Source organism: Pongo abelii, chromosome 9, assembly GCF_028885655.2.
Source record: "Pongo abelii isolate AG06213 chromosome 9, NHGRI_mPonAbe1-v2.0_pri, whole genome shotgun sequence".
Classification (NCBI taxonomy): Eukaryota; Metazoa; Chordata; class Mammalia; order Primates; family Hominidae; genus Pongo; species Pongo abelii.
Genome location: NC_071994.2, coordinates 95,148,700 through 95,175,238, shown reverse-complemented (window position 1 = coordinate 95,175,238; position 26,539 = coordinate 95,148,700). Strand labels below are relative to the sequence as shown.

Sequence of the window (26,539 nt, the reverse complement as noted above, 5' to 3'; positions counted from 1 at the left end):
GAACAGGCTTTTGTCATATTAAATCTGTATGATAAAATGGAAAAGCTAGTCAGGGAGTCAAAGAACCTCAGCTCATGTCTTTGATCGTTCTTGAGCAAGTCACTAATGTTCCCTTTTCCTTGGAAGGACACTTTAGCACTAGTTCAACAATATAGTCTTTTTTGTTGTTGTTGTAATCTATGGAAACCTATGATTTTATACTAGATTTGTAGGAAAATATTAGTTGAAAAACTTTATTTTTACTAGAAAACACATTTGCTTGAGAAACTTAAGTCAATTAATAATGATTCAATAGAGCAAGGTGACTGAGATCATGGCTTAAGGCTGACTGGCTTCAAATCCTTGTTCCACTACTAACCTAGCATGAGACTTGGAGGAATATTCTGAACCTCAGTTATCTTATCCTTTTAGTGGGGATTTTAAAAAGTACCTCCTTTTTGTAAGGTTGGTCAATGGGTACAAATATACAGTCAGAAGGTGTAAGTTCTAATGTTCTGTAGTAGAGTAGGGTGACTCGTTAGCAGCAACATATTGCATATTTCAAACTACCCAGAAGAAAGAACTTGAGATGTTCCCAACACATAGAAATGATAAAGACTCAAGGTGATGAATGTCCCAAATACCCTGACTTGATCACTACATATTCTTTGCATGCAATAAAATATCCCATGCCCCCATAAATATGTAAAATATTATGTATCGATGAACAAAGTACCTCTTTTTTTGGTGGGTGTGTGTGTGTGTACAGGCACTCACACATGTGTGAAGATAATTGAGTTAATACATGTAAAGCACTTAGAAAAGTAAATGAATGATACATAGCATGTGTTCAATAAATTAAATAATTATAATAATTATTCAGAAAACGGATACATACAAAGGATATTAAGCTGCTTGAATCTACAAGATTTGGTGATTGATTCCAAAGACAGTAAAGAACCCCTATAACTTCCCACATAAGAGGCAGGGGTGGCATAACAGCTGCAGCAGCAGTCAGTGAAGAGAGAGGCTGAGCCACACACTGGGGTTGATCACTCCATGGACAGAAGCAGCTGAGCCCTGATGGATATTTAAATAAAACTGCATATCCTAAGGTCATTATAGTATGCACAGCACACAGGGCTTATAAAGTCTTAGATAAAAGGTTCAGTAATGTAATTTTAAATAATATTTCTTTTCCTTGGACCCACATTTACATTACTCATGCTGGGATTTCACCCACTTGGTATGGCCATTTCCTATTTAAGAGTTATTGTTTTCATTTCTTCATCTTCTCTTGGCATTCCTGTCCTTAGAATCCAACAGCACCCACCACCAGAGGAGGGGAAGCCACTCATACTGTAAATTCAGAGTGAACAGGACACACTTGAACAACAAGCATGGAACATATCCTACTCCAGGTACACTGTCTCCTGAGATTGGCTGGTCTCTGGAGAAATATCCCTCCCTCTAGCTCCATACCTTTACTAATCATTAATAATGACAGGAAACCTAAGATGAATTGCTGCATGTTCCAAATTAACTATGTGCAAATAGGATTCAAAACTAAAGAACTAAAGAATTGACTCACAACTTGTTTTTATTCTTCTATTTATTTTGACAGGTTCTTATAATTTGCTTATATAGGAAAATTACGTGTGTGTGTATATATATGTATACATATAAACTTCATAAAAATATATACTTCATAAAGAATACATATTTAAACAGTTGTCTACACAACGCAACTTCCATCACTATATATTACATAGGGAGATTTCTAGATTTAACCACCAAAAAATACAATCCAAAAATTGCACTTAGGAAACCCAAAGAGGCCCAGCAAAACTCAAAGGTATAGAACATCCAAACACAGGCCTACCTATAAAAATAACTACTATGGCGAAGCACAAAAATGAGAAAATGTTTGCACCAAAGTCAATATTCTTTATGATTGTCTCAATGCCATTCTATAGGGAGCAAACCCTAATGAGATATCCCTAACAAAGCCACTCTCTAATAGTTGATTAATTACTCATAAAAGTTTATTAAGGGATTAATGCATACCTTAAACATGTAACTTTAACATAAAATACATAACTATAAGCTCATTCACCAGTCGTTTGAGAAAGGTCAAGCCCTCTTACCCAGCCACTCCTCCTCCCCTCAGGAATTTCTGTGGGTTAGAATTTTAGTGTTCTATTTTTTGACACAGGGTCTGACTCTGTAAGCCAGGCTGGAGTGCAGTGGTGCAATTACAGCTCACCTTGACTTCCCAGGCTCAGCTGATTCTCCCATCAGTCAGCCTCCTGAGAAGCTGGGACTACGAGCTTGTGCTACCGGGCCCAGCTAATTTTTTTGTTGTTTTTAGTAAAGGTGGGGTTTTGCCATGTTGCCCAAGTTTACCTTTTTTTAAAAAAAAAAAAGATTGACTTTTTAGAATCAGGGGTTACATGTACAGGTTTGTTACAAATGTATATTGTGTGATTCTGAGTTTGGAGTACAAGTGACCCCGTCACTCAGGTGCTATGCATAGTAAGCAACAGGTAGCTTTTCAACCCTTGCCCTCCTCTCTCTCTCTCCACTCTAGTATTCCCAGTGTCTATTGTTGCCATCTTTATGCCCATGTATGCCCAATGCTACCACTTACAAGTGGGAACATGCCATATTTGGTTTTTTATTCCTGTGTTATCTCACTTAGGACAACGGCCTCCAGCTGCATCTATGTTTCTGCAAAGGACATGATTTCATTCTTTTTTATAACTGTATAGTATTCCAAGGTGTGTATGCACATTTCCTTTATTCAATCCACCGCTGATGGGCATCTAGGTTGATTCCATGTCTTGCTGTTGTGAATCGTGCTGCAATAAATATCTGAGTGCTTGTTTCTTTTTGATAGATCAGTTTATTTTTCCTTGGGTGTATACCCAGTAATGATCTGCTCTGTCTTGCATGAAACAGCAGACAGAGTTAATTGTCTGTGATTTCCATTTAGGCATTCTTTAAAAATAAAGTAATAACTTAGGAATACTTAAAAAACAACCTTCTAGATGTTATATCTTGGCAGAAACTTTCTGGAAACTAGTTTTTTCCTAGTATTTAACTTGGTTTCCCAGAAGCAACTATCTTTACACAGACACATTTCATTAATTTACATAATATTTAATTAAAATATATAAGTACAACTGGTATCAGCAAGTTTGAAAACAACAAAAATTGATTCTTGTAAACACCTAGCAACTGCTAGGTGCAAAAGTGTGTGGGCCCACTAAAAAATAAGCTACAGCTGCAAGCAATCAGTGAGTCACAGGCATCAGTCAGATTGTTTTAGAGTGGGAACAGTGTGTCTTGGAGCCAGAAAGGAACGTAAATGGGTTAGTTAAGAAAGTTAGTACTAGAAATGGAAATTATGTTATTGAAAATAAGATTGTCCTGCAAGGTTATACCAGTTAGCTATTGCCACACTAATGACACATAACAAACTACCCCAAACTCAATGGCATACGCCAATAAGCATTCTATTCTCATGCTCCTAGGTTCCCAACTCAGCTGTGATCTAAGTAGGCCAGTGGCTCTGCTTCAAACAGTAGGTCTAACTGAGCTTGACTCCCCACTACAGATTGTGTTATGTCTACTCTATACATACTCGTTCAGGCACCCAGGCTGAAGATGCAGCAACTACCTGGGGAAGTTCTTCTCCTGGCAATAGCAAAGCACAACACACCTTTTAAACCTAGTGTCATGAATGCTAACATTCCATTGGCCAAAGGGAGTCACACAGCCATACCAGAAGTCAAGGGACAGGTAGTAGACACCACCATCTTAGATGCCAAAGAAAGTCACAGGCCAAGATCAAGATCCTGGCGTGAGTAAATATACTCCTCCCATGAAGATGGGGGAAGCAAGTGAATATTTTCAACTTTCCACCTCATGTACCAAGATAAAATGCTTACTTGCAGTCCTAAATATGTAAAATTCTGCTTAAAACTAATTTTCAGTGTCACTTTTGGCTCTAACTTCTGTGATTTTACAATTTTGTGACTAATTTGATAAAAATGTATTATATTGCTAGGCTGATTGGCAATATTAATACAAATAAAAAAGGGTTAGTGTATTAGCCATTGTTTCGTAAAATAGTTTGTGCTAAAGAAAATATTTTGGTTCGCAACTATTTGCCCATGCAAATTGAAGCACAAAGAACTACAATTTGGCAAAAAAAGTATTCTGTCATGTGTCAACAAAGTGGCCTCTTTTTCATATTCAGTACTTGATTTAATAAGGTATGAGATTCTTTTAAAAAAATATTGTTACTTTATAGGTATCATACACATATGACATCATAAACGTGATCAACTATGCACTCTTAAAATTTATTCAAATCCTAATGGTGAAAACATTCTAAAGATGAGATACCTAATCCAACTTCTTCATTTTTTAACCTAGGAGAGTTGCTGTAAAACTGGAATTATGAAAAATAAAAGGTTATGATAAGCAAGCATAAATATACATAAGTCTTGCATTTAAGAATCATTATCATCCAAAGGAACATTTAGAGGTATTTCTTATTTTACACAACTCATGTGCTTCTGAAAAGTAAACCAATCAATTAGTAGCTACATTTACACTGCTAGTAGAGACTTAAATGTGGTCTTCTGAAGTGAAGAGTAGTGAGATGGTGATTATGATGAACCTAGCAATCAAGGTGGACTTTGAAGGACAGATAGGTGTTGGATAAAATGAAAGAAAGTAAGGAAACAGATTCCAGAAAAGCTGGGGGAGGGGTGTCATAAATCACATCATGGAAATAAGAATAAGCATGCTTATTCGTATGTTTGCCAATCAGTAGAACCAGAGATGAGCCAAGAGGCCTGTTTGCATTTAGAAAAAAAAATAAGGTTGAATAAGGTTGAAGCCATTTATTGCAGCATTGGAAATCCAGACACAGGAGTTTGGATTTCATATGGTAAGGGTGTTAAATGTAAGTGGCTAAAAGTGGGAAATTACTCTGGCAACATGGAAGGATTGCTAGGGAGAAAGAAAAGAGACATAAACGTCTCAGAGAGGGCTGCATCCCTAATCTAGCATGAGACAAGAAGATGACGGTCTGGCCTAGGATTATGGCACCCGTGACAAAGAGATGGATGGAGAGGCTCCTACTTTCAGTGTGGTCCCTGGGAAGACTAGAGAATCAAGGTTTGGAGTTCATGGCACACACTACAACAGAAGTTCCCTGTTACTGTTGCTATGGTTTGCATGTTGCGCTAAATACCTGACAAACATAGCTAAAATATCGAAGTAACTACTGTGTATGTGTGCAAATAGGGCCACCTTTTAGAACTGTCTCTTAACCATCCCCATTTACAAAGTTGCTGTGCTTTCATAGGAACCTAAAAGTTTCCAAAATCTGTGAAAAGCTCTTTATGTAAACATCTGTAGAAGTAAACAGCACAGCAAAATAAACATGTAAGAAAAAGTGCCCACAGACTCATAGGGAAGGTCAAGAGTTCAGTGTTCTATTTTCTTTTCCATTTTAAAAAAGGTAAAACGAGACTATTAAGATGATATTTAAGATAAATATAATATAGCTCTGTTCCTAAACTAGTAAAGGAAATGCAGAAATAGAAAAATATAAAGCTTTTAACTAAATGTAAAATATTTTCAAAAGTTTAAAAATATCTGTACACTCTCGACCAAGATGTTTTCTAGAAGAGGTCCCATATAGGTTAATTACTTGAAAATCCTTTAAAATTGACATATTGTATTCACAGAAGAAAAGAGTTGAAAAGAAACCTGAAATGGTCAAGAAAATTAATACTTCTGAAGTGCTAAAAAACCTGGGTCTTTAAATTTAAAGCTACCATTTAAAACATATTTATACTATTTAATTTCTTAGAAAACACCCTTTTGTCATTCATACAAAATCAAATATCAGTGACTCTCCAAGTTACTAGAAATTTTTAAATGAAGACCAAATCAAGAAGGTTTACAATATGTATTATTTCAGTAGTAAGTAGGGGTGTATTTGTTCAAAAAAAGAGAGATCTCCCTTAATTATGCTCAACCAATTCTCTATTGTCATGTTCTAAATTATGCATGTGAAGAAAACAGTGAAGAAAGAACACAGAAGAAAATTTGAAAATTCAAGAACCTTAGTGCTCAAAAAGGATATTGAGAATACAAACTGATTAAAGTAATAATGAAAGTTTCAGAAATATTAGGACCTAATTTTTTAATAAGGAAGCTGAGGAATACTATCATAATTTTCATGAAATTTTTGGTAACAGCAGACATTTCATTATGGGCTATAAAAACCAATGTGTTAAGCCCTGCACTAAACTTGCAACCTGCTGATAAACAAACCCCTCATAAAGTTGGTTTATTATATCAGAAATATTCTAATAAACATAATCATATTCTACAAATCAAGCAAGTGTACATGCTAACTTACATCAGCTCAGAAGAAGAATGGTTAAAGCAAATGAGGAGATAAGGACATCATTTTGTATCTTTGTAGAATAACAGGATCCAAGAGACTTAGAGCCCCATGCAGACATTAACTTAATCCTCAGAAATCTATTCTGACCACAGAGCTTTATAGTCTTCCTCTAATTTAGTCCTGTAGCCCTTTCCATTCTTCTTCCCTCACCATCTTCTGGACCCTCTGACTTTCATTCCATTTTACTCAGAGGCTCTGTAACAACTTCATTTGCCAGCTTTTAAATTATTTTGATAAAGTGTATGATATTATACAGTTATTACAACTACGACCGCAGGAAACATTACCAGATCGATATCACCATCTCCCATTAAATGGCAATTCAGTGTGTCAGTAATTTCCTTTCACTGCACTTCAAATCCTAAAATACCCAAGATCTTTTTTATTATGTCCTCTACAATCCCTGCAGGCTCAGAATGTTACAGAATCTAGAAAGGGGCAGGGATAGGAGGGAGGAGGCAGATGAGGGAGAAGGACTTAATAGGACTGCTACAAGGATGTTAAAGAAGTAATTTTGCTTTTCCCCAAAAGTTGAAGCTATTTTAAAGGCAGAGATACAAGTTCCCCAGAAACAGATTTGGCATCACTTTTATAACATACATGAGATAATGGCAGGGGGTATAAAATTTGGGAAAACATAAAAGCTGGTGGATCAGACTCATAATTTCATGGATACTATTGTTAGAATAGGCTGAGATTCATTGAAGTAAAATAGAGGATTGATTTCTAGAAAAATGTGAGGTAAGTAGTGGTATGGGGGATGCCCAGCAAGGCCAAACTGGTTGAAAGTGCTGTTAGGAAAGATCTGTTTATGAAAAAACATAGTCCTCCAGGGCCGTTGGAGTAAGCTTCTCCCAGTTTCCCTGTTGACAGACACAACACTGGGCAAGGCTCCTGGCCAGAGCTCCATCTGTCAGCTGGACAGCAGGTTTGCAGATGAATACTTTATTTGGCTCAACAGTTCTTAATTTTGCAAAAGGTCTAGCAAGCTTCCTTGGCAATACTTCCCTTAACAGGCCTATTCAAAGTCTTGCATAACAGAAGTAAGGATGGCCTGAGGATCCCTGTCCGTAACATTTCAGTCATTTGGGGCACATTTTCCCCAGGTTGTCACACCCCACACCCCATGTTCTCCTTAAATGGCCCCTCTCCCATGCAGCTTTCCCTCTTCATTCTCTCCCATCCTCCCTTCAACCTACTTGTGATTTCCCCCCTTTAAATATCCATCACATTTTGCTTCTTTCTTTCTACTGGCCTAACTCATATTCTCCCTTTTATGTGGGTTATATTATATTATTCATTAGAAGCTCCTTGAGCAATAGGATCCATGTCTCATTTATCTCCCTGACCATCCTGTCCTCTAACCCATCAACACCACTACTTAGTAATTCACAATATGTCATGCATTTACTAGGAACTCAGACAGTAGTTTAATTCTGTCATGAGAATGCAAAGTTTATGCTGGAACAGAGAATCCTTAACCAGAAATTGGCATAGGCCACTCGGCCTTATGTGCTTGATTTCTACTCTAGAGCTTTCCATGCAGGTGTGACTCCCAAGGAGCAGGGCAAAATGAACACTGGTAACCCCCTCCTCAATTTCCCCTTCAAGGCTTTACAGCAGCTTTGCTGCTCCTTCCATCACCTCTCCATCTGATGTGTGCAGAACTTTACAACATCAATAATAGAGAGTTTCTTGATGCATAAGCTAGGGATTTTTCCTTCTGCAATCCCAGAGAAGGGAGATGGAGGACAATGACTGCTTGACAGAGTTGGTCTCAGTTCTTATAGGGCCATATAATGAAAAGAGTACAGTCTCACACAAACTACTCCCAAACTAAGAAAGAAGTGAAGGGAATCAGTATAGACTTATTCCAAGAGTTGTCACATACTGGTTAAAAAATGGGACAACAGTTTTGCAACATAAAATAAATCCACTTCCAGTACCTAGAAGAAGGCAGAAAAAGAAAAGTCACATTTAAAAGATTAATGGGATCTGGCAGCATAGCTTCTTCAGATGAATGGGGCAAACCCAATTTACTAAGCCCAGCATATCAAAGGAAATTGTTACCTCTCTCTTTAAAAGATAAATCAAAATAGCTACAGAAGGGAAGAGACAAATGAAGAATATTACATGTCACTCAGTCAATCAGTATTTATTGCAACAACTATGTTGCAAGCACTGTTCTGGGCACTGGAGGGAGAATAGTGAAACAGACAGATTTCCTACCCTTAAGGACCTTAAGTTTGTGTAGTAGAAGACAGAGAATACAATATATAAACAGTCCATTTCAAGTACTAAAATATGCTGTGAAGAAAATGAAATAAATGAGATATGATCATCCTAAGGGAGAGTGGCAGAGGAAGGACAGCATTAGCTAAGGTGGTCAGGAATGGCTGCTTGGAGGGAGTGAGTAAATGAAGACACAAAGCAGCAGAGGGAAGACATGAAGGACAAGGAAGCACACAGGGACATTGGGGAGGGTTAAGGTCCAGAGGGAAGGCCAGTGTGGCCCAGAGACTAGGGATTCAGTGGAAAGAGATGAAACCAGAGTTGCAGGCATGGAATCTTGAGGCTAAAGTAAGGAGTCTACATGTCACACTGGTCTTCATGGGAAGCCCCTGGAAGGTGTTATGGCACAAGGAAGTGAGGCAGCCTGATGAATACTCTGGCTCAGTACGCAGAATGGACTGTAGAGTATGAGTCTGGAGGCAGGGCTTGCAGGCTGCTGCAGGAACACAAGGGAGAGATCCTGATGGCTTGAACAGGGGTTATAATAACAGGGGTTATAATAACAAAGATGGCCTGCTTTGGGATATATTTTGGTAGTCAAACAGACAGGCTTTGCTAATGGATTGGATGTAAAAAATGAGGAAAAGAGAGGAATTCATGATTACCCCTCGCTTTGGGTCCTAAGAAATTGGATGGATGGTGGTGCCATTTATGGAGACTGGAAAGACTGGGGTAAAAGTGGGTTTAGGGGTATAGTGGAATAACATTAGTTCTGTTTAGACATGTATGTATATGATATTTCTCAAATATCTAAGTGGGAGTCCAATTGGATATATAAATTTAAGAGTAATTAACCAATATATAATATTTATTTATTTATTTATTGAGGTGGAGTTTTGCTCTTGTCCCCAGGCTGTAGTGCAATGGCACGATCTCAGCTCACTGCAACCTCCACCTCCTGGGTTCAGGTGATTCTCCTGTCTCAGCCTCCCGAGTAGCTGGGATTACAGGCATGTGCCACCATGCCCAGCAATTTTTTTTGTATTTTTATTAGAGATGAGGTTTCATCATGTTGGCCAGACTGGTCTTGAACTCCTGACCTCAGGTGATACACCCGCCTCTGCCTCCCAAAATGCTGGGATTACAGGTGTGAGCCACTGCACCTGGCCCCAGTAGATGATATTTAAAACCAGTAGACTAGATGATCTCACTAGTGGGAGAGAACAATGTCGACAAAGAGAGAAGGAGACCCAAGTTCAAGCTCTGAAACACTCTCAATATTTAGAGGTTGGTAGGAGGATCAATAAAGGAGACTGAGAAAGAAAGTCCAGTGAAGTGGGAGGAAAACCAGGGCAGGGTAATATAATTGAAGTCCAGAATATAAAGTGTTTTAAGAAAATGGAAGCAGTCATATGTACCAAATGCTGCTGAGAGACATCACCCTCTTTGGCAGCTTAGCATCTTAAAGTTCAGATCAACAAGATGTCATCAATCACCTGGAGAGAGAGCCTTAATGGAGAGGACAAGAACCACAGCCAAAACAGTAAGCAGACATCTGATTCCTCAGATGCCTCACCATCAATTATTTCTGAAGTGTCCACACTAATAACTTAATGCATTTAAAAAGAAGTGAGCTTCAACAGACAGCAAGAAAATGAATTTTGGGGTGGCCCTAGAGGATGTAGAATAGAAAACTTCTCAAAGCTCAACCTTCCAGATGGGCTGCTGAATGGGAAGGGGAAGTGGGGTACAGTGGCTACATTGCTATCAAGATAATGGAGTTCTTGAGACTTTATTCTGAAAATTATTTCCTCCCATTTCGAATATGGTGATACTCAACACTAAGTACTCATGACATAAAAATAAATTAGAAAGAAGGTAGGTAAATATTGTATTGCCCAGGAAAGCTTGGCACTCTAGACATGCACAGTTTTATTATTGCCCTTTCTTTTGCCATCACTTCTAATGAGAAATCCTCTTAATACAGTTTCCATATTATAACTTCAAACCACAGGCTCTTCCAACAGATAACATAAAGACCAGTTGAAAAGCAAAAAAGTTCTGCTTGTTCAAAGTATATGTCCCGGCTTCACTTTTTCATGAGATGTAGATAAAACTAGAAGAATAAGACTAAATCAATAGGATAATTTTCACTTTCATTTAAATACTTTGGGAAAGGAACCAGTGTCTACCTGACCCACTACATACTTGCTTGCTGGTGTGAACACCGACCTAAATGATTTGAATTCAGGGCACTTCTGAGTGGTCAGGGAGCTAAATGGCCAGGCAAAAGAATGTTTCTAGCTCATTAAGACTACACATCTCTCAGCTTCTATGGCATTTCTGGAATCTGTCAACATTGCGAGTCATATCATAACTATGAGGAAATGTTTTTAACTTAACTTTTGACCTTCAGTCTAATGAATCTTCTAATTCTACCAGTTCAAACTATTGAATAATTCAAAAAATAGTGTTGTGACCCAAGGCAATTTGAGATATGTGATATTTTTCCTTTGAGATGAAGAGGGAAAAAGAGCTGATTCTGCATTCCATTCCAGCTCATCATGTTAAAAACACCTGAATACATCCATTTTAAATTTTTTCCCATGCAAAGTAAAAGGCTGAAATGGAAAAAATAATAGCTTCAAACCATAGTCTCCCTTTACTGTAACCAAAATCTCCCTTGAAAATGTTTCTTCTTTTTTCTATCCCTTTCCTTAAAAGGAGGAAAATTGTTAGTTGGAACACTGCTTACCAAGGGGTATGTTTTGTACATGTTTCTAAATGCCAATCAGAAGTTTTCTGAAGCCAACGGTAACTTATATTTTAGCCAATCTCCATGAATGCCTGGGGAAATATGTAAAACATTAATCAGGGTAACCACAGTTGCATACTTATCATCTGAATGGAAAAGAAGAAGTAAATATAGAAGAGCAACCAGAGATTAAAATTAAGTTAGTGATGTGTCTCAAAGCTCAATTAGCTTCTATCTATGCAAGGAACCAAACTTTTACAAAGAATGGGGAAGGTTGGGGGTTAATTTTGAAATTACAGACTCAAGGAAAATTACTTTTATCTTTTAAAAATTAAAAAAAAAGGAAATCTATACCAATTTCTATTACAATTGTCAAACATGTTCAGATTTTTCCAAAGTACGTCACATAATGTATGGAAAAGATCTCTGTTTAGGGAAGTTAAGGCAGCTAGGTCTGTTCTCTTCATCACTAAGGAGCTGAGTGGCTTTAATGTGGGGTAGTGGAAAGGGCATGGGCACTGGCAGTACAAAGGTTTAAATTCAAAACCCATCTTCTGCCTCTTGCTGTGTTTCCCTGGGCAAGGTCCTCAACCTCTCTGAGTATCAGTTACCCCACATGTGAAATGGAGATAATAGCTATCTGTCAGGGCTAACATTAAATGAGATAATGTACTGAAAGCTATTAGCACAGAGTTGGGACCAGTGTTTGTTTCCTTTCTCCTTTTCCTTCTCTGAACTGATTAGGTTTTTTTTTTAATGGACTTAGGGCAGATAACTTAAATTCCTTTAATACTCTAAAAGCCTATAATGCTGGTAATGTACACTGAAGGAAGAAAAACCTCAATTTTCAGTAATTTGTGCACCTACAAGACAAAGTGCTACTTCATTCAATCTGAAAACCAACTCCCCAGAGCCTAATAAATAAGTGTTAATACATGTTATCCTGCAAAGGACACAGCCTTACGCAGTTCCATAAAGGATTTTCACAGATTTGAATTACTTAATTTTAGGGTGTTAGCTTAGGAAAAGAGTATCAGCAAATAAATAATGATAAGCAATAACTTCCGATAAGAACAGAATTAAAGATTTCTTTTTATTTTCCTTTAATATTCTTCTAGGTAAAACTATGTTTCAGCAACTTAAATCAGAGGATATAAAAAATGGACAGGAGGTGAGAAGTCTAATTGGTAGATCGTTTTCTTTGGGATGATTTCCCACCACCAGTTTTTTTTTTTTTTTTTTTTTTTCCATACTTCCAAACCCTGGAGCTGCTCCTTTCTAAAAGCTATTGTTCCCAAGCTGCCACTCCTGGCCCAAGGACCCTCCGCCAAACTCTGTGCTCCTTCCAGGTTTCTAAGGAGATTTCCACCTTCTGTAGTCTCCTTCCCCTTGTCCCGAGTCAATACGTATGCATCATTCTCTTCATATGCTTAAAGTTAACTAATCAGAACTAATTACCTAATTAGATTTCTGGGAAAAGGTTTCAGCATTTACTTAGAAATTCTTTAAGAACAAGAAGGAATGTGCCCAAAATTAGCAATCTCAACACCATTTCCATCTTTAAGAAATGTAGGCACATACAAATAAATAAGAACTTGTCTTTGCCCCCATTTTTTTCTGTCTTGAATAATAAAGAACATGATAAAGTCATGAATGCCAAATAAGCTTCTTTTTGAGTAAGCATTTTCAATAAGCAAGTTGGTGCAAAAGTCGGCAGGATGGGAACTAAAAAAGCTACACCCACGTGACAGGCAAGGCAGTGTCAGGCAGGCAGCCTCTCAATGCCCTTCCACACCAGACTGGAGCAATGGCTAAGTCCAAAGTTCTTTCAGAAGATTTATATCAGCCCAGGGCAGCACACAGACACATGCTAATGGGCCATTTGCTCACAGAATGTAACTCCATGGGTGATATGCCAGAGTTAACTGAGAATTATGGAGCATGAATCACAGAGAATGAAGATCATCAGGTGAAATCAGGAAAAGGCACCCAAAAACCAAGCCTAGATTTTCTAATGGCATTTCCATAAAACTTCTGGCAAATAGTCACCACCCCAACAAACAGAAGATACACTCTCTCTGCAAAATGGAACAAGGAATTAGTCTCTGCAAACAATTTCTGCCATCCCTGAGCAGAGAGCTTGCAACTCGAGGATGGGCAAAAAGGCTTTTTCAGCCACAGACACTCCAGACTGAGAAGGCTGAGGCTGCTAGAGTGGAAAGGGACATGTATTTCTCAAAGGCAAAATGTTCTACTAAATTCCCTAATATAAAATATACCCGCTAGAGTTAATAAAAGGAATGAAAACACCCTAGATTACACTTAATTTTCTGACACAGACAGTGATAAAAGCTGAAAAGTACCTATCAACTGAGGCCACACAGCTCAATATGCCTCCCTAATGACATTTTATCAAAGACGATTTGTACATGTCAAACACGGAATAAATAGCATTTTGGTCCTGAAGACACTTCTTCAGCTCCTGCCCATACTAAAGAGAAAATACATTGTCGAGGGTATTTAGACATACTTTTTCATAGTGAGGCCAGGTTCTCAAACTAGAGAATGAAATAAACAATATGAATGGCTCAGAGAGCTACTTCAATGAATTTCGAAAAGAAATGTCTTTTTCCCTTAATGAAACACTAGTCGGTATTCCTTTAAAACAGGCATTTAGAACGTGAGATAAATCTCCTTGCAAATCAAAGTCTTGGAGGAAAATATTACAAATTGTATCCTATGTTCAACAATAAAAAGTAGTTATTGAAGCCATAATTTTAGCTGGGACAAATGTTAAAGTTAAGTTCAAGAAACAGCAAGAAATGATGGACTTGAAAAGGCCAAGGTAGAAAGGAAGGAAGGGAAAAAGAGGTCTGGAGCATCCTGCCCTTTCCGCAATGCTATGATCTGAATATTTGTGTTCCCCAAAGACGTATGTGTTGAATCTAACCCCAAGGTGGTACTAACAGGTGGGACCTTTAGGAGGTGATTAAATCGTGAGGGTAGAGCCTCATGAGTGGGATTAGTGCCCTTACAAAAGAGGCACCAGAGAGCTGCCTTGCCCCTTCTACCATATAGAGACACAAGGAGACGACATTGTCCATGAGCTGGGAAATGGACTTTCACTAGATAATGAATCTGCCAGTGCCTTGACCTTGGACTCACCAGCCTCCAGGACTGTGAGAAATAAATTTCTGTTATTTATAGCCTACTTAGTTTATGGTATTTTGATTATAGCAGCCCAAACGATCTAAGACACCCAACCTTAGTAATCCCCCAGATTCTCCCAACCCCACACCAGAAGTGTTCCCCTTGCCCTCTAAGAGAAGGCTTAGTACCATAGTATAATTTCCTGTTTACTCATTTGCCTTCCCCATGAGACTGGGACTCTGTGAAGACAGAAAAAGACGTCTTCCCCATTCACCAATTTATCTGCAGCTCCCAACACCATGCTTGGAACGCAGTCAATACTGAAGGGTAAGAGAGGGCGAAGAAAAACCATAAGGCAGCATAGTAGAAGGAGAGGATATATAAAAGTACTTGTTTTTAATTTCCTTAACAATTTTTGTTCCTAGTCTAGTCAAGCAGAAGGCAATGTGTTTTCTATCAAACAAATACAGAGTTTCAGCGCCCAGGTCGCTAAAAAATAAGTGAACTGGCTACAGCTGACTCTTCAGTGGTCCTCTTAATTCACACACTGAGTCCTGAAGAAGATACTCTAATATAAAAAGCTCCAGGGAACCTGTGGTGATTTCTAGACTCTTGGTTTAGCAATTATTCAACCTTTTCTTTCCTTTTTGGTTTTATTCAACCTTTTTTTTTTTCCTTTACTGAGTGCTAAAAAAGCCCCCAATAGAATATTCACAGAATTCAGTCCTTATGATCTTAAAGGGGGGCATGGGGTGTCTCTGACTTGGAATCCTCTTTACCCAAGGAGATGTGGATTTCAAATCCAAGGTGAAATAAATACATGTTATTCTTTGAATGATTAACAGTAGGAAAGGTGTCTTATCTCTCACTGTGACCGCCCTAAAGAAAAGATGTCAGTGAAGCCCAGGTATGGCCAAGCCGAGTTCTGGGACCTCTACAAGGAGCCTGGAGTGAAAGACAGAATCTATGGCATCACTGGGAAGAAGCGCGGCTAGTGTCTCTGTCACTTCTCTCACGAAGTCAGAAAACATAAACACAAAGTGCAAACCAAAGCAATATTCAGGATTCATGTGTTTATACTCTAAAAATGGAGAAAATGAAAATATTTCCATTGTCATAGCAACCTAGATTCCCCCACAGTTTAAATGCATGGTATGCAATAGCGGTTATTCTGAATTACTAGTTAAGCTCCCTCTAAATGCACAGTTTGCTCTACAGGGCAAAGGGTAGAGATGACTCTTAGTGTCCTTAAAACAACCCAGGATTGGTTTCTTCAATTTAACCATTTCAATACACATTTCGCTTATATTATAGATAACTATTTTGTGTCTCTTCTTCATATGTGGAAACTGATGCAGTTAGCCCCTACTCTCCTGAAACATACACAACAAGAAAACAAGTCTTAGAATTGGAGTCTCAAAGTATTCCAGATACACATCTGAAGTAAATGTTAGTATCAGTGTTCATGTCTCTTAGTTTTTCATGAGACAAGGAAAATGTTATATTACTCTGGTTTCTATTATTTATCACTTATATCATTAAATTAGCCAAAGTCAACAAAATGAGACGTTGAATGCACAAAGTAGAAGAGGCACACTGATAGAGTCAATGTGAGATGATGGTGTTGGCAGTGATTGGTCAATAGCTCAAGTATAACTACATGTCTATAGGTAAATTAACTACCCTGAAGCTTAATTTCTCAATCTGTAAAATGGGGGTAATGATTACCTACTTTATAGCACTTCTCAGAGCACTGCCTAACTAGCATAATGCCTGGAACCCAGTAGTTGTTCAGTATATGTCAGCTTTCTTTCCACTAAGGGCTAATATCAATTGCAGATCCCTGCTCTTGGGGCTTCTAGAATATGGCTAAAAAAGACATCAAGATGAAAAAAGGGAGAAAATTAAAAGCAACACAAAGTAGGACATGATCAATGCTGACATGATACAATGGGCAAATGCTTCATAATTTGTTTGTTTTTAATCATTTTGAATTAAAGTTAAAATTATAAGCATGCAAATATATATGCATCTCTCTCTCTCTCTCTATATATATACATACACACACACACACCCCTATATTCAAATACCACATTTATCACACAACGTTTTAGAATAAATGAAATTTTACTCAGAAGATCCAATATTCACATCTCCTGTAATCTTCACATCAGAAAGCAAATTTCAGAGGAAGGAAGAAAAGTTTTTCACAAATCCTCAAAAATCTTTATAAAGCAATGATACAGGTACTGCTCCCATAGCATTGATGATATGAAATCTTTTTCAAGAAATCAATTTTCTATATACAACTGTCTAATGTAACACAAGGGCAAACATTATATAATATGTGTGTGTGGTGTGTGTGTGTGTGTGTATATATATATATGTATATATATATATACACACACCAAATTCCAGACTCTGCTATGACTCAAAAACCCTGAGGAAAACCAGAATAAGTGAATCAAGAAAAAAAAAAAACATGATGGACAGAATGCCTAGAATTGTCGACAACACTCAACCCTCACTGGGTTAACACAGAGAAATGCTGAACTACACAAATGGTCAACTCTCCAGCACTGAGCTGTGAATACTGGAAACAAAGCTGTGAAAACTGGAAACCAAGGATTCCCAGGTAGATGAGATCAACATGTCATTTATTAGAATAAACAATGTGGTATAGCATCCAGCTACAAAGTAATGAGGAATAAAAAAAAGAGAGAGAAAACGGAAAGATTATGATGAGGGAACCGGGGCTAAAGAGAAGTACCTGCATTTCGGTAGCCACCTTGACCACAGTAATTGCCTCTATGATTCTGTATTCTTTTATTTATATGATAGCACTGGCAAGCATCATTCAGAGGCATTTGCAATCACTTGCATTTTGGACAGGTGTTGTAGATTCAGATACATGGGCATTGTCAACCCATCCCGTATTCTGAGAATGTTTCCTAACTCTGGTCTTATCACAGTCCCATGTGGGACGTTCTAGTTTTCTCAAGAGATATGTACTAAAATCTCAAATAATTATCAAAAATAAAGCTTGTTTCCATTTTCTTTCTTTAAATTACTAAAAATATATCATGCTGTATCCTGTTTCATAGAAGTCTAGCAAAAACTCCACTGGATGGGGAAAGAAACTTGCCTAATTCCCTGAGACTCTGGATCTATCTGCTGCTCTTTTCTGCGTTCTGACCTGAGGGACCAGGCCAAGGATCACTGGTATCTCATAATGGCTCAGGAATTGGGTCCACCAACTCTGAGCTAAGGTTTCTTTAGCTGATGGGAGAGCTTGATATGTCAAATAACTACTTCGAACTCAGTAAAGATGACTACACACTTGCTCTTTCTATCCAGTCCTCAAAAGAACCATTGAAGCAACTTCTGGAAAAAGACACTACTTACAGGAAAACATATGAGAAGGAAAGGTGAGGAATTCTGAAGGCTATTAAAACTACCCGTGAGCTGTAATTACCAATCAAGGGCAGTTGAGGAGGTCTCCTTCTATTTCCTGATTTAGTCAATAGAATTTCCAATTTCCAATTAAATGTCACTTCTTAGGAGGTTCTTACCACTATTCCATCTTTTCAGATCCCTCTGTGTTAAGTGAAAGCTAATCTAATATGGTAGCCTCTTCGAATATGGTAGTTTCTTTAGGTCTCATGGAAACAAAATAATGCTAGAGTCCATTTATTGTTCGAGAGACCTCAGAATTAAAAAAAAGAGAGAGAGTAAATATGTATAAAGGAAAAACAGCATAGAAATAAGGAAACCTGGAATGCAGGCAAAAGAAAATAAAATACATTTAATTAGATAATTAATTAAAAGGCACAAATATGGGTAATTTTAAATAAAAGGAATGGTAAAATGCCTTGTCATCCAACCAGCATGAATAGGTTAAAGAACTACTGGTTTGGAATTTCAAAGTACATTGCACTTAACCTAGTTGTGTTATTATTCTGATTTTTAAAATAAACCTCTGGAGCAATCAAGAATAAATATATGTTACAATGCTACCCAGGGATTGGAATAATATAAACACGTTTGGAAGCTACAAGGCCCTTAGATTGAATGCTATACTGAACTGGGTCCAACCAGTGGCTGTAATTTTGTTGTGCTACTCTGAGCTGAGCTAAAAAATCACACAGATTTTTGGACAGAAATTCTATATATAAGAAAATAGCCAAATTAAAAGACAAAAAGAGCAAGAGAAAACTAAAGCATTGTTCCCAAAATATCTTACCCTACAGCACAGTTTCCAATCCTTTTGCATAAGAGGCCCTTTTAGTACCCAAAGTATAGTGAGGAATCCAGTTTTAATTCATTCAGTCTACAAACAATGCGTGTCAGTCACACACTCTAATTACTCAGAGGTCTAAGGCCCCAGGTTGGAGACAATAGCTTAAAGATATCTGTAAACTGGGTGTAGCCCTCCTTACCTTTCCTATTTAATGATGTAAGCTCAGTAGATGGCTTTCTTGTTTGGATGAATTCCTCCTTATGTTCTAAAATTCCTCCTGTGAAGAAACTGAAACAATTTTGCCTCTGAAAATACTATATTTTCACAGATTTCCTGAGCACAGGGATCCAGGATGATTTATGGGAACAACACTCATCTGAAGCAGTACATTGTCACAGCATTTTTAAATATGAATAATGATACAGTTCTTTCCTTTCAATAACTCTGCCCTATAATAAACTATAAGCACACTACCCACAGATAATGATACAATGATTTTTCCCCAGCTATTGAAACTGCTTAACATCTGCGGACAAAAAGCAAACAGGATACCCACACTTAAGTTTTTTTACTGTCTGTCTGATGTCCTACATGTTGGCATACTCAGTCAGCTTGCAATTCTCAAGATTGTCTCGACTCTTGTATTAAAGGATGTTCTAAAGTCCACTTTGACTTATTAAAGAGAGGCCGGCTACTACACATACCCCGTCAGGTACGACCTAAGATGGTAACGACACTGTTTAAACTTCAAGATAGACAAGGGACCAGGTGATAATATTAACTTTACAATCTATTTGTTACAGATACATAAAATAGGTTTCCTGGTCTACATCATGAGTCCTGAATTAGTTCATGGCCCATTTCCTGTAACATACCTAGATGAAGGCTTGTTACACTGGTGCATTTACCCACACGGCCTTAACGGCCTTAAAGAACTATTGAAAGTGGGAGTTTATAAAGATTTTAAAGAAACTGTCAGCAAAATTCAACTAAGGGATGTAAGTCCAACTATTATTAAGCCATCTGTTCCAATTTCATGCCTTACCATTTTATAACCAAATAAGAAAGCTGATAAAGATTTCTTCTCTTCCTTTTCCCCATAGGGCAAAATTTCTAGAGACTTGGATCAAATATTTTTTAATATAACTCCTGAAAGAGAAATAGGAGTTTGGGTTCAATCATACAAATGACCGCTCTTAAAACACACACACGCTTGTACACTCACACACACACACACCACTTTAAGCTGCTAAATCTGGAACATTTCTAACAGGAAGCAAAAACAAAACTGACGAACAGAAAGGGGTAGAGAGGAAAGGGGCTACAGCCAAGGGCTGCATCTGCCCAAGAAACCGGGTCACGCTGACAGGTTTTATCAAATGGGTGCTTAGAATTCTACATGACAGCTGTACAAAGCTCTTCAGCTTCACTTTCCTGCCTCAAAAATAGCAGCTGTTCAGGGTGTAATAGATCCTCTCCCTGGTAAGTAAAACTGTCTTATCTTGAAAGACTTGAGGGCAAACTCAGTTCCATCTTAAAAACACCCCAACCACATCTTCTGCTCTCCATCCCATATAGGAAAAACACCAAAAGGAAGAGGAGATGAAAGCAGGTTGAAAACCTCTTCCTTTAAAAGCTGGGGATTTTGTTTAGGTTCCCTCCAGCACTGGGGAAAGTTCGGTCCTTTGGCTTTCAATGGCAGATCTGGTTCCCTTCCAATTTATTTCAATTCAATAACATTTCAAGTTAACTTAGAAGCCATATAATTATTTACAAGTTGTTAGATGTAGAGCAGGACTTCTGTTCTTTTGAAGTTCTAAGTTCTGAGCACAAACACATCCATACCACCAATCCAATGTGGAACTCTTCTTGCGGCTTCGTACAGCTCTCCTTTTTTTATTTTTTTATTTTTATTTGTTTATTTTTGTTAGCTTGTAATATTCATTTAAAGTCCATTTGTGTCTTTTTTTTTTTGGAAATTTCAATCCATTTCCTATTTACTACTCATTGTACAATTAGCCATAATTATAAACGTGGCCAATGTATGTGCTGCCCAAAATTATTGCCATCTTAAGTATCAAAGAAGAATCTTCTGCCTCTTCACAGATAATTAACATACCCTTCAGTCATTCTTTAAATTGTGTTTTTCCGCTTTAAATGTCAAGAGTTTAAATCTTATGCAGCAGGAGAAAGTTCATATTTCCATATTGTATGTCCTGCTCTTTCCTTTTCTTACTTTCTGAGAACTGCTTGAACCATTTCATTCTCTAATTCTCTTAAATAATTGAAATAAAGAATCCTAAGAATTAAAGGTGTATCTTACAGATGCAGGAGCATGCTCAGAGGGGCACAACCACTTACTCAATATTGCAGTGCTAAGGAAGTGTCAGATCAGGATTAGAAAGAAAACCAGCTTGGCCATAGCTCTTTCCTGCCCAACAACTTCCACCCCCGCCCCCCCACACACAGCCCAACCACATTCCTCCTTTCCTATCCAATTCTGTTAATGCCACCATCTTTCTCCTTGCCATCTAACCCCTAATCCTTCATCTTCCTCTCCATCCCACTCTGAATCAGTGGTTAAAGTGCTGGCTTTTCCACAAGGCCTTGGTCTCTAGTTCTGTGTGTTCGTTCCACCTGCTCCATCCCTTATTACCACTTTTCCTAACTCACCAGCCTCTACTGCATCTCTTTCTGTAACCCCCATGTGCCTCCAATTCATTGTGTACACTGCCTGCCTCCAGGTAACTCTCCACTAATCATGGTTCTCATAATAATGTCAAGATGCTCACATTTTTTAGGGATGCACAACTGCCTAACAAAGTTCTAGCTCCCTTCCTAACATCCAGGAATCTTGAAAATTTGGCCTCCATTTTATCTCCAACTACCATCCTCCACACAACCAAAACTCCAATCAAATGAAACCATACACGGCTCCCTCCCAGTGCACCTCTGTGTTCCCCAGCTGTGGGCTTCTTTCATGCTCCTATACCCGGTTGGAACATCTCCTTCCTCGCACAATCAAGACTGCAGCTAGTGCAAATGCCCTCTCCCATGATCCCTCAAGGCAGATACCTTGTTTGAATATGGCAGCACTTTGATCCCTTGGAGCTCTTGCCTTTGTATACCTAGTGTTTTAGTTTCTCTTGTCCATGACTTACTTCTCCCACTCAGGAAAGAAACACAGCAGTGTCTGTTTCACTTGTGGGTCCATCTCAGCTGTAACATGCTAGGCACATAGTAAGCACTCACACTTATTGTTCCAATGAATGTATTTGGGATCACAGAGGCTGGGTCCCTCTACTGGAGTATATTTATATACAAAGCCAAGTCTAGTCTGACACACATCAGCCAATAATAAAACTTGAGAACAAGTAGATACTTTGTCATCCCTGAAGCAATGTGAATAACAGTAAATTACATTAAAACAGAAATTGTATTGGGATATACCTGGGGGTGCAAGAAAGAAAGAGGTTTCATGTTCTTGGTACCAATAAAGTAACCAATCAAGATAGGGGAATGCATATGTGAATGTTTGGGGTAAAAACTGATTGCATAATGCACGCCTTTGACCAGGAAACTCTGGTGTGCAAACCTCTAAGCCACTCAACAAATATCTTTACAGTCCATGGAAAAGTAAAATGCTCAATCATAATTAGGTTATATTGTTCATTAAAACGTAGTTCTAACTGCACCCAAAACACTCATGAATGGAGATGAATCAGCATTCAGTAATGACTTATAAGAGACAAATCGAGTTATGTAATTTCTGAGTTTTCAATCATGCATCAGTCTGATTTCTTCTCTTCCACATGTCTTCCCCTTGCCTGTCTTTACTCCACTACACAGCCATTCTTCAAAGGCTCCAGAGAAGGCCAGGAGTTTACAGTCCTGAAGAGAACTGGAACAGGTTGTGCGCTTCACATTTTGTTGATATTTTTTGAGGCAATTTTTTCCCGCCTAAAATTTTGAAAGATGGAAAATCCATTAGGTAATTATGTCCGACCCAAAAGACCAATTCAAGATTGTTCCCTATAGTTCACTCTCCAGCAATTTTCCAGTCTACTTCCCCAGGGAAATGTTAAAGTCGTCTCCCCCACAGCTACTTTCAAATTTAGCCTAAACCTGGTACCACTGCAAAGCTTTAAATGTAAACTTTATAACAAGACCCAAGCTGAAATTACACACAGCCATTAAAACCAGGATCTCTGTTTTTTGCAAGGAGACAAGACAATCCTAGGTACAAATGGAAAAGATCACATCAGGCTTTTATGTATTTATGCATTCTCCCACAAGTCTTAGCACATGGGAATTTATTTTTTGGTTCTGTCATTCTTAAAATAAGTGACAACCTCTGAGGTAGGGACAAGAGTTTATTTGGATATTTTTTTCTAAGCTGACACCAGAAAGGTCAAGAGCAGGTTACAGAGTTGTAAAACCCTCAAAAATTCAGTAAGAAAGAGGAGCAAAGTTTTTTCATCAACATAGGACACGTTGCTACTGTTACAAGGAATCCAAGCTTCCCAACAGCTGAGATTATATGATTTACAGCCTAATTGTGGTCAAGAGTACACAGCACTGGGATTAGGGAAGATCTGGATTCATATCCTGGCTGCACAACTTGTTCACTATATAATCTCAGACAAATTAAGTCAGGTCTCTAAACCTATTTTCTCAATTTAAAAATGAACCTAACAATACCTACCTCATAGAACTGTGATGAGCTTAACATAACATATGCATAATGCTTTGCACAAAACATCCTACGACCCAGAGTAAATCCATAATAAATATTAATGTAATACAAACCTTTAAATTACGATTAAGCTTCAAAGAATCTCAGCACCTTGCATTTAGAAAGGGCTTGGTTTACACATGCCAAATGATACATGGATTTTATTTTGGTTTCACACTTTGGTTTTCTAATTCCCTATCTCTTTTTTACTTATCTCCTTATTTGTTCATAATATTAATAACTCTAATTTTATCTTATGACCCACAGTGTTTTATCAACTCTATAAATGAGTCACATTTTTTCATATATTTTTCATATATATATAATTATATTTTTCTTTTTTATTTAAAAAAACCCTAAAATAAAAAATTATCTAATTAATTAAAACATTTTTAAACTAAAGTTAAAAGTATGCAAATAATTATTAAATAAAGTCAGGATCACTGCTGCAAACCCAGAGAGGGGCCTGTGAGGGGACACAGCAGAGGTAGCCACTTGCTGGCTAACATGGTGAAACCCCATCTCTACTAAAAATACAAAAATTAGCTGGGCGTGTTGGCAGGTGCCTGTAGTCCCAGCTACTCAGGAGGCTGAGGCAGGAGAAACGCTTGAACCTGAGAGGGGGAGGTTGCAGTGAGCTGAGATCACGCCATTGCACTCCAGCCTGGGTGATAAGAGTGAAACTCCACCTCAAAAAAAATAATAACAACAATAATGAAAGATGGCTACCAACTCTCCCCTCACCTCACCTCACCATGGCTCTCTGTGACTCCTAGGAGTAAAATTTCCATAGGGTAACATGCCAAAATTCCCAACATCAAAAATTAGTTTGGAATTTATCCAAGGCTCCCCACTACCTAATGATTTGAAAGTTTTAATATATAAAAATGTCCTACTTTTCTCAAATGCTCAGTGGAGAGGGTTAATATTTCCAGCCAGCAGGATCTTAAACTGTTTTAAACTTCTTTACACACACTGTCCTTTAAAATCTTTCTAAGATGCATTAATGCAGCTTTTTATCTTTGTAACAATCTGGTGAATAAAATAAAACTTATCTCTGATTAATTCAGAATCTTGGCTCCTTCTGCGAGATTTCTCAGGATATCAACATTTCTTAAATTTTGTCTCATTGTCCATATTTGGGTGTGGAGAATGCATGCCCTGGTGTGAAAAAGGGTGTGCAATTTTAATAGATGAAGAAGGCAGCGTTGCTGGGCTTCTATGTGGCCTCTATCTTCTGGGGAGCACAGTATACTGGGTAGAAAGGACGAGAGGATGATGCAAGAACTCTTAACCCAGAGCCCATGAGAGTGTGGTGCTTCCTTCCCCTGCAACCAGAGAAGTTCTGCTTTTATCTGCTTTGAATTTGGAGCTTCTATGGAGGATTTCAATGCAAATAAACGATGCCATTTCTTTACAAGTTTAGAAAACTACTGATAACTGATTTGAATTAGTAAGTATCCACATCCAAGTGAATCTAATCTCCAAGTGATCTAGGAATTTGCAATGTGACCTTTTCCAACTGAAGATTCTACAACTCTGAATCTGCTCTCATCCTGGACCATTTACCTTGGATGTTTCTGCAGTGAATGAATTCCTCACAAAATCTGACTTTCTTAAAACTCACCTCTTAAAAAAGTACTGGGGAGAAAAAATATGACTAAACCACAGTTACAATTTTGACTAAAAATAGTATTGCTTCATATTAAAAGAAACTGGAGTTACTGTGAAGAAACGCTCTCTATAAATCCCACATACTTAAGCTTTCCAGTTGGTTTCCTTTCCAAAGAGCCAATAAATATGTCCTAGGTGCTCTTGGCAAGTGAGAGCACCAAGGCCCATTCCACAGAGGAACAGCTCAGACCAGAAACCCAGGAAATATGCAAATCATATTAAGAACAAAGGGCAATGCTGATCACTAGGAAGTTAGTGTTTTACATGACTAAATATACCAAGTGGAGGATAGATCAACTGAAGAGAACCCCCAAAAAGAGGAGGGCTCAAATCTAAAGTGCATTGGTAAGAGAAAGGGGAGCAGAAGGCATCCCCCAGATGGAAGAGTGGAAGGTTGGGTACATGGTGTGGTGAACTTGTTTTGCTCCCTCTGAATAGATGCATTTCTTAGCTCCACTCAGCAACAGGGAAAAGGGAGAACCAGCTTCAGCATTACAGCAAGAAACTTGGCCAGACTTGTGAGGGTCCTGCCTAGGGCCTCCCAGCACTGCCCAAAGGAAAGAAAAGGCATACTGCAAGGCACCCTGGGCAATGGGAGAGAGGCAAGTGAGCCTGCAAAATACTGCCTGATTCAAGCAAAAGGCAGCAGTAAAAGGAAGGGGTGGCAATAATTGTAAGAGGAGCAGGAGGTACCCAAGCTTTACTAGTGGTCTCAGTGCAATAGTCAAGCTGCCTAGAAAAAGCAAAATGGAATATCTGCAATGTATTCCTCCCTACCCAAAGTTCTAGAGGGCAGGAAGGGAGGACAGGGACTGATGAAGAGATGCCCTTTCAGCAGTTTTGCTGGTAGGGCTTCATAGAGAAATAATTAGTCATATTGCCATTGGAAGAAGGTTTAGCTGCAGTTACTTGCTTATCCTTTGCCAAGTAAGTGGCCTAAGTCAGTGGGATTTGTGAATCTGTCTTTTAGAGCTCCCCTGATTCTGATGCACAGCCAGCATAGGGAACTATGTGTTAGGAAACAGCTTTCACACCAGCAAGTGACTGTGGACAGGGCCAAGGCACAACAGTAGAAAGAAAAGGAAATGAAACAAAAGAAAACGTAAGGAAAGGATACATGGTTCCAGTACAGTGCTTGCAGCCAAGTAAATTCTTTGAGGTTCTCTGTTAACATGATTTAGAGAAAGACTGTTCTCTCTTTGATGCCATCTCAAAGAAGAACTGTAAGCATAGGATTCCTATGAAATGGTCATAATGGTCCTAGCTCTATAGCTGTTT

The 26,539-nt window shown here is 38.2% G+C and overlaps 1 protein-coding gene across 10 annotated transcripts in view; it reads right to left on the bottom strand.

The window, feature by feature from the left end:
- The window catches only part of FAT3 (FAT atypical cadherin 3), a 673,325-nt gene that overhangs the window by 618,784 nt on the left and 28,002 nt on the right, over positions 1-26,539 (bottom strand). For 3 of the 10 annotated variants that reach the window (XM_054524903.2, XM_054524905.2, XM_024255597.3), the window contains exons 1-2: positions 19,898-23,851; positions 19,052-19,140 (exon numbers count right to left, since the gene is read on the bottom strand). The exons of 4 other annotated variants lie outside the window; for them this stretch is intronic. In XM_054524903.2, coding sequence (XP_054380878.1) covers positions 19,052-19,140; positions 19,898-19,953 — 145 coding nt within the window. In that variant the 5' untranslated portion in view covers positions 19,954-23,851. Of the gene's footprint in view, positions 1-19,051; positions 19,141-19,897; positions 23,853-26,539 lie in introns of those variants that run through there. 3 more of the 10 variants (XM_054524902.1, XM_054524906.1, XM_054524914.2) reach the window with 2 other exon arrangements.